General features: G+C 40.2%; 1 protein-coding gene across 1 annotated transcript; it reads right to left on the bottom strand.

Annotated features, from left to right (window-relative positions):
• Positions 1-366: 366 nt before the first annotated feature.
• Positions 367-1,635, bottom strand: LOC135510392 (C-C motif chemokine 4-like). Its single transcript, XM_064931277.1, has 4 exons — positions 1,472-1,635; positions 1,212-1,326; positions 986-1,063; positions 367-754 (listed from the first exon to the last, which is right to left on the bottom strand). The coding sequence occupies exons 1-4, from the start codon at positions 1,557-1,559 to the stop codon at positions 718-720; spliced, it is 318 nt and encodes a 105-aa protein (XP_064787349.1). The 5' UTR covers positions 1,560-1,635; the 3' UTR covers positions 367-717.
• Between the last annotated feature and the right edge of the window lie 6,762 nt (positions 1,636-8,397).

The raw sequence follows: 8,397 nt of genomic DNA, 5'->3' as shown, positions 1-8,397 counted from the left end.
TACATCCACCCACTGGTGACCTCTCATGATGTAGTGTCCTCTACAGTTACTACATCCACCCACTGGTGACCTCTCATGGTGTAGGGTTCTCTACAGTTACTACCTCCACCCACTGGTGACCTCATGGTGTAGGGTCCTCTACAGTTACTACCTCCACCCACTGGTGACCTCTCATGGTGTAGGGTTCTCTACAGTTACTACATCCACCCACTGGTGACCTCTCATGATGTTGTCTCCTCCACAGTTACTATTCAATATCTTGTCTCTGTCTGCTTCATCAGTTCGTATCTGTCATTGTACTGTCCAAGGTTCATCTTCCATTCACCACTCATACCACACAAGATGAACACACAAAACAAGTGAGAATTCTTAGGAAAATATATTTATTATAGACATAAAATATTAAAGTAACAGTTTAAAGCAACAGATGTGATCAATGATATGATCATACACAAGACTTTTATGAATAAAATGTTACAACGTGTGCAATTTCTGATGCCCATAAAACAAGATCAAACCATTAAACTCTGCAATCACAAAGCCTATTTCATATACAAACAGGTTATAGTGAAATATATTACATTTATTATAGACATAAATTGTAACAGTGACAAAAAGTAACAAATGTTTTCATGAAAAAAAGTTTAAATATTTAGTTTCCTGTCTTATAACGAATACACATGTTCTGCTCCTCTGTATCCAGAACCCATCATCGGATTAGGACTGTGATTTACTGATGTGAATCGCCTTGTCCCTGAAATAGATTAGAAAAATGCAGATTATTTTCAGCTGTTAAGGCCACTCTTATATTTCAATATCTCCAATTTAGAGGTGTATCTGTTGTAAAATCTGAAACAGGTTCAATGTGTCTACATTCATCTTTGTTTGTACCATTCATAATAAACAACTATTTTCTAAATCCCTTTTAATATTCAAGTGTAAATAGTATAACAGTTGTAATGCTATTTATGGGAGTCATTCTTACCTCAGTCGGTTGATATGTTGGATCACCGAGCTCTGGGAAGGGTCTGCACACAAATCTTTCCCATTTTTAGTGTGGAATCTGGAAGAGACACATACAAAACCGTAAGTCCATATTCAACGCTATGTTTTTCCTGCATTGTTAACCCATATTTCTATTCAACTATAATGTATTTTTCTGTAAAGTATCCTGAACCTCAATTCAAAAATAAATAATCAAAGATTCTCACATGATGGCAGGGATTCTGCAGATTTCAGTCGTGGGCTGTAGGGTATATCCTACGATAACTGCAAAAGGTATTTCCCCACCAGTATAGCTTTGACAGCAGAATCTTCTACGACGTGCTGTAAAAAATGAACAAATAAACAATTAAAGAGGACTCTTGATGAAGACTAAATATTACTCTAATTGTCCAACAGTTTAGTTCAGTGTTCCAGTAATAACACAGACAGACGGACTAAGACACAACTTTCACAGCAGAATATTGACCTTGTTTAGCTGCAGAAGCCTCAGTAGTGAACAGCCCCACAGTCAGGAGCACGAGCAGCACAATAACAGGGGCTCTGATCTGGGCCATCTCTTCTTCTGTGGTGCTGTGATGTGATGAGCTGCTGTCTTGTCTTCAGACAGAGAGCTTCAGTGGCTGTGTGAGGTCCTACTCCTCACCAGAGCCATATATATACTCCTGGTGCAGGTAGAAACGTATTCTCTGAGAGGTGAAATGGGCTTTCCTACCCACGCCTTAAAACCAAAGTTCCACAGCAGAATTTCCCCATCACTTTCCCCAATGAGCAACAAAAAGGAACAAGATTCTTCAACAGAATAAGAGGGAGAATGTTTTGGGCCCAATCTTTACTTGCTTTTTCATGATAATCATAGTATTAAGTAATAGTATTAAGTACTAAATATTTAAATGAAGAATTTGTGTTGATACTCTTTCCTATGATCCTAAATACACAAACACATATCTGTCAGCCTCGAGAGTGACAGGTTATTGCCTTTCTATTATGAGGTTGCATTGCCGCTGGACCTCACAGTATAATCCACTTTCCGCCTCATAAGCAAAGGATTGCCCCTGTTTGTAGCTTATGAAGCACTTGACATATTTAAGATGGTGATATTGATGAGAAAATATGTGATTGGACTGTTAGATAGCAAACAAACCACAATTGCACCACAGAACCAGTAAAGAACTTTAATTTCACCACAGGGTGATGCACTGAGGATGAGCAAGAACTTTTCTTACAAGACGTATGACAGCTATGATGACATAATGACCCCAGGGCTCTGAGTTGTAATTCCTAATTCTACAGCTCTGACTGATGGTCAACATTCTATACTAGAGGAACTCCTCTAACCTGTTGAGCAGGGGAATATAAATGAGATTGATGTGCGTATTATTGATTTACATTTGCTAGGTATTACTGCACTGTTAGAGCTAGAAACACAAGCATAACATCAGCAAATCTGTGCGCTCGATCAATAAACGTTGATTTGATTTGTACTGAAATACAACAGAGGAATGTAATATCTTATCTGATAAATACAATAGTCCCTACTATGTGTGTGTGTGTGACTGCAACATGGTCTCAGAGCATTTCATATGATTATGTCAATTTGAGACACTGTATTTCGTATGATATGTTTCAATTTCTAGCTAGATGAATAGGTACTAACATTAGGGGTTAGACTGAAGTTTAGGAGTTAGGATAAAGGGGACGGGGACGGGGACGGGTTAGCTAACATGCTAAGTACAGTGCCTTGCAAAAGTATTCACCCCCCTTGTCATTTTTCATATTTTGTTGCATTACAACCTGGAATTTAAATGGATTTTTATTTGGATTTCATGTAATGGACATACACAAAATATTTTTTTAAAGTCTAATGAAAAAAATAACTTATTTCTAAACATTTTTTAAACGAAAAATGGAAAAGTGGTGCATATGTATTCACCCCCTTTGCTCTGAAGCCCCTGAATAAGATCTGGTGCAACCAATTACCTTCAGAAGTCACATAATTAGTTAAATAAAGATCACCTGTGTGCAATCTAAGTGTCACATGATCTGTCACATGATCTCAGTATATATATATACACCTGTTCTGAAAGACCCCAAGGTCTGCAACACCACCAAACAAGGGGTATTATGAAGACGTGCAGCTGTAATTGCTGCGACAGGTGGCCCTACAAAGTATTGCCTTTGGGGGAGGGGGGTGAATAGTTATGCACGCTCAAGTTTTCTGTTTTTTAAATCTTATTTCTTGTTTGTTTCACAATAAAAAAAAATGCATTTTCAAAGTGGTAGGTGTCGCACCCTGACCATAGTTTGCTTTGTATGTTTCTATGTTTTGGTTGGTCAGGGTGTGATCTGGGTGGGCATTCTATGTTGGATGTCTTGTTTGTCTATTTCTATGTCTGGCCTGATATGGTTCTCAATCAGAGGCAGGTGTTAGTCATTGTCTCTGATTGGGAACCGTATTTAGGTAGCCTGGGTTTCACTGTGTGTTGGTGGGTGATTGTTCCTGTCTCTGTGTTTGCACCAGATAGGACTGTTTAGGTTTTCACACATGTTTTGTTAGTTATTTCATGTCTAGTTCCTTTATTAAAGAACATGAATAACCACCACGCTGCATTTTGGTCCGCTTCTCCTTCACCAGAGGAAAATCCTTACAGTAGGCATGTTGTGTATATCAAATGACACAACCTTCCCCCCAAAAATCAATTTTTATTCCAGGATGTAAGGCAACAATATAGGAAAATGACAAGGGGGTGAATACTGTCGCAAGCCACCTTAGTTCCAAAGCACCTAAAAAGTAGTAAGTAGTTGAACATTTGCTTATTTGCTCAAATTTCCATGATGCAATTAGAACATGAAACCTTTGGGTTGCTAGACGTTGGCGTTACATGCATACCTGTCCACCCTGATCAACCACCCTCCTTTCATTGTTGCATTAGGTAACCATCTGTCTTATGTAACTATACCAAACATAACCTATCATTGTAAATAGAGTGTCTCGGATTTACGTACAGAATAATATGAAATGCTCTGAGATCAGGTTGGTGACTTAGACCTCGTGCACTGAAGTGCAGGGACGTGGGCTGTTACGTGTAGGTTGTCTTGATAATAATGGTTATTTTCTAGGTCAGTGGAACACAGAATGTATTGATGCCGTCAACTCAAATGGGGAAAAGTGTTTCTGTGACAACTAAACAGGTCATGATGAAGGAGTTTTGACAGTTCCTCTTCAGTTGTTGCAGCACAACTGTCCCTGTGACAACCACAACCTTTTCTCCCTTGAGTTTGTCACACGATGTGCTCATTTTTGATATTTTCATGTATATCAAGATGGGGACGTTAAACAATGACATAGAGCTACTGCAGGTCTACCATTTCAAAACATGGTCTTAGCTTCACAATATTTGGCAGTGTATGGTTCTTCCACTTTGGAGAACGTTAAGATTGTTGGCTTTTTCTTGTTTTCTGCTATAGAAATACCCTTTGTAAATAAAATTACAAAAAGCCATTACTACTATTACTACTTACAGGTAATCTTTCAATCATGTACAACAGAGATCACAATACTGATTGAAAGACTAACTGAAATGAAGGATCATTTCCATTCACAGAGCCATTGAAGACCACTTCAATGAACTGAAGTGATGAGAAAAAGCTTCATTTTCACACCCACTGCTACTTGTTTTATATTAAATATATCAAAGGATTATTGCAGTCAAGTGTTCTCTTTTTGTAATATCAGTATCTGATATTACAGTTGCGATACATGTAAAAGTATCTCCTACAGTACATACAGTAGGCCTACTAATCACAATGGTCAAGATTTATTGTGTTTGAATTGAACACTCAAACTTACTTTTAAGGCTACTGTACATGACATCACATTATGTCACACGAGACCAACCTTATGTAATGATCTACACTCTCAGAAAAAAGGCTTCCAAAAGGCTACTGTACATGACATCACATTATGTCACACGAGACCAACATTATGTAATGATCTACACTCTCAGAAAAAAGGCTTCCAAAAGGCTACTGTACATGACATCACATTATGTCACACGAGACCAACCTTATGTAATGATCTACACTCTCAGAAAAAAGGCTTCCAAAAGGCTACTGTACATGACATCACATTATGTCACACGAGACCAACATTATGTAATGATCTACACTCTCAGAAAAAAGGCTTCCAAAAGGCTTCTTTGGCTGTCCCCATACAGTAGGAACACCCTTTTTGGTTCCAGGTAGAACCTTTTGGGTTCCATGTAGAACCTTCTGTGGAAAGGGTTCTATATGGAACCCAGAAAGTTTCTACCTGGAACAAAAAAAGGTTCTAGATGGCAACTTTTTTTCAAAGCGTGTAGTACAACAATAACATCTTCCTTCATTTGTTGCTGACACGCACCAACATATAGTTGCTGTAAATTCTTGACGAGGCCAGAGAGTGGAAGGGGGTTTTGTACCAAGTTACAAACAATGGGGCCTGTTTGTCACACTTCCCTCCCTGACCCAAATAAAAATCCACCTTGTTCCTCAAACGCTGGGTCTGCGGTCCAGAAAAGGGCAACATATTTCCAACTGTGAAAGTATTTCAACTAGAATTCCAGATCATTGGATCAGATCATCTTGGAATCTCATTCTGAGGAGAGAGTTCCAGGTATCTGTTGAACTTCACTACCTGCCTCGACCTCTGAACCTGACAAGATGGCAAAGCTTGCTGTGACTCTCTCTACTCTGCTGCTGCTGTTGTTGGCACTGATGACTCTGGGTGAAACTAGTAAATAGGACAGGAACTGTCATCTAATGTGCTGTTCGCTACCATCAATGTTCGCTTAGTCATATTTTAGTTTCCCACCTAGTTTAACTTTTTGTATTATCTTATCGTTTGTCTTAATATCTGTGATGTTTGTGTTGTGCAGGTCCTCTGAAAATAAGTAAGCACAAGAATGCACAGAACACAACATGTTGCACAAAATACCAAAAGGACCCCATCACCAAGATGAGGCTGACTAAACAAAACTAAATACAACTAGGAAGAGCAGATGTTTTATTCAGCTATTTCCTATTTTCCTAATATGTTTTAGAAGAGATTATTTTCTGAATGTTCAACCATGTATGGCAGTGGGCTACAGTCAATCAGGGTCAGCCTGATTGAGTGGAAGTCTTAAGTGGAAGTCTTTAGTGGAAGTCTTAAACAAACCTACTTTGAAACAAATGTATATACTTCACACACATGGTTATGGGCTTTAAAAAAGAGAACACCTGTACCATGTCAGATATAGAGTTTAAATGTATTACATTTTGAGTTTGCCTCCCAATATTACACTTTATATATGTCACAGAAGACTGAACTATAACGTAACTGTTTGAATGAGAAACACCACATTTTTGGCTGATTTTCTAAAATAATTTTTATTCATTCTGAAATTCTGATAACATTCCATCCATGAGGCCACTATGTGATTTGACTGCAGGAAAGGGCTACCAGACACATGTTCAGATTGATTGTTGAATCTGTCAGGAATGTTTAATGTTTCTAAATCCTTCTCTCCTCTCTCTCGTAGATTCACCACTGTGAAAAGGGATTGGGACAAACCTGCCTGTGCCGACACCAACCAGAAATGGGTACAGGATGCTATTGATGAATTAGTTGTATTTTATGGCATAATATTATGTTACTCTAACTGAAGAATACAGAAAAACTCAAAGTACAATGAAATACATGCATTGTTCACTCATTGTGAATGTAATGAATAGCACTGTAATACATTGTAGACTATGATTAACGATAATGTGCTCTATGAATTTTCTTTTAAGGATCAAAAGGATGGCAGCCTGAAGATGGTGGTGGCATCCACACAGACCTGACTTTGTCAACTATTTTCAGAGGGTGATTTGGGCTCCCGGGTGGCTTAGCTGTACCTTTCTCACAGAGCCTCTTCAACCTCAGGAGGCTGAAGTAATTTGGCTTAGTCCCTAAGACTCTTACAAACTTTTACAGATGTACAATTTAGAGCATCCTGTCGGGCTGTATCACCACCTGGTACTTCAACTGCACCGTCCGCAACCACAGGGCTCGCCAGAGGGGGGTGTGGTCTGCCCAACGCATCACCGGAGGCACACCGCCTGCCCTCCAGGCTACCTACAGCACCCGATGTCACAGGAAGGTCAAAAAGATCATCAAGGACATCAACCACCCGAGCAACAGGCTGTTCACCCCGCTATCATTCTCTGAGAGAAAGAAAGAAAGAAAGAAAGAAAGAAAGAAAGAAAGAAAGAAAGAAAGAAAGAAAGAAAGAAAGAAAGAAAGAAAGAAAGAAAGAAAGAAAGAAAGAAAGAAAGAAAGAAAGAAAGAAAGAAAGAAAGAAAGAGAGATTTATAGAAAGCATACTTAAATTCACTGGATAAGACAGGGGAAAAACTCCAGATATAACAGACTAACCCTTGCCCCTTGACACATAAACTATTGCAGCATAAATACTGGAGACTGAGACAGGAGGGATCGGGAGACACTGTGGCCCTGTCTGACAATACCCTCGGACAGAGCCAAACAGGCAGGATACAACCCCACCCACTTTGCCAAAGCACAGCCCCTACACCACAAGAGGGATATCATCAACCACCAACTTACCATCCTGAGACAAGGCCGAGTATAGCCCACGAAGATCTTCCCCACGGCACAACCCAAGGGTGGGCACCAACCGGGACAGGAAGATCACGTCAGTGACTCAACCCACCCAAGTGACACACCCTTCCTAGGAACGGCATGGAAGAACACCAGTAAGCCAGTGATTCAGCCCCTGTAATAGGGTTTGAGGCAGAGAATCCCAGTGGAGAGAGGGGAACCGGTCAGGCAGAGACAGCAAGGGTGGTTCGTTGCTAAAGTGCCTTTCCGTTCACCTTCACACTCCTGGGCCAGAATATACTCAATCATAGGACCTACTGAAGAGATGAGTCTTCAATAAAGACTTAAAGGTCGATAGTGAGTCTGCGTCTCTCACATGGATAGGCAGCCCATTCCATAAAAATAGAGCTCTATAGGAGAAAGCCCTGCCTCCAGCTGTTTGCTTAGAAATTCTAGGGACAATAATGATGTACGGCAGGACCAAATTGGAAAGATAGGTAGGAGCAAGCCCATGTAATGCTTTGTAGGTTAGCAGTAAAACCTTGAAATCAGCCCTTGCCTTAACAGGAAGCCAGTGTAGAGAGGTTACACTGATAAGTGGGCATGTGCCTGAACAACAACATGTTTCCCTGTACACTCTCTCTTTACCAGGTGGTGCCCCCTGCCTAGCCCCAGTGGGGGGAGAGGGGGGTACAGGGGCTCCATCCTTTTCTGCCTCTGGCTGTTGATGATCATCTGCCCTGCCTCAGTGTCAAGATTTTCCCGCTGCCAGT

Source organism: Oncorhynchus masou, chromosome 3 (assembly GCF_036934945.1).
Source record: "Oncorhynchus masou masou isolate Uvic2021 chromosome 3, UVic_Omas_1.1, whole genome shotgun sequence".
Lineage (NCBI taxonomy): Eukaryota > Metazoa > Chordata > Actinopteri > Salmoniformes > Salmonidae > Oncorhynchus > Oncorhynchus masou.
This window is presented reverse-complemented; position numbering and strand designations above follow the sequence as displayed.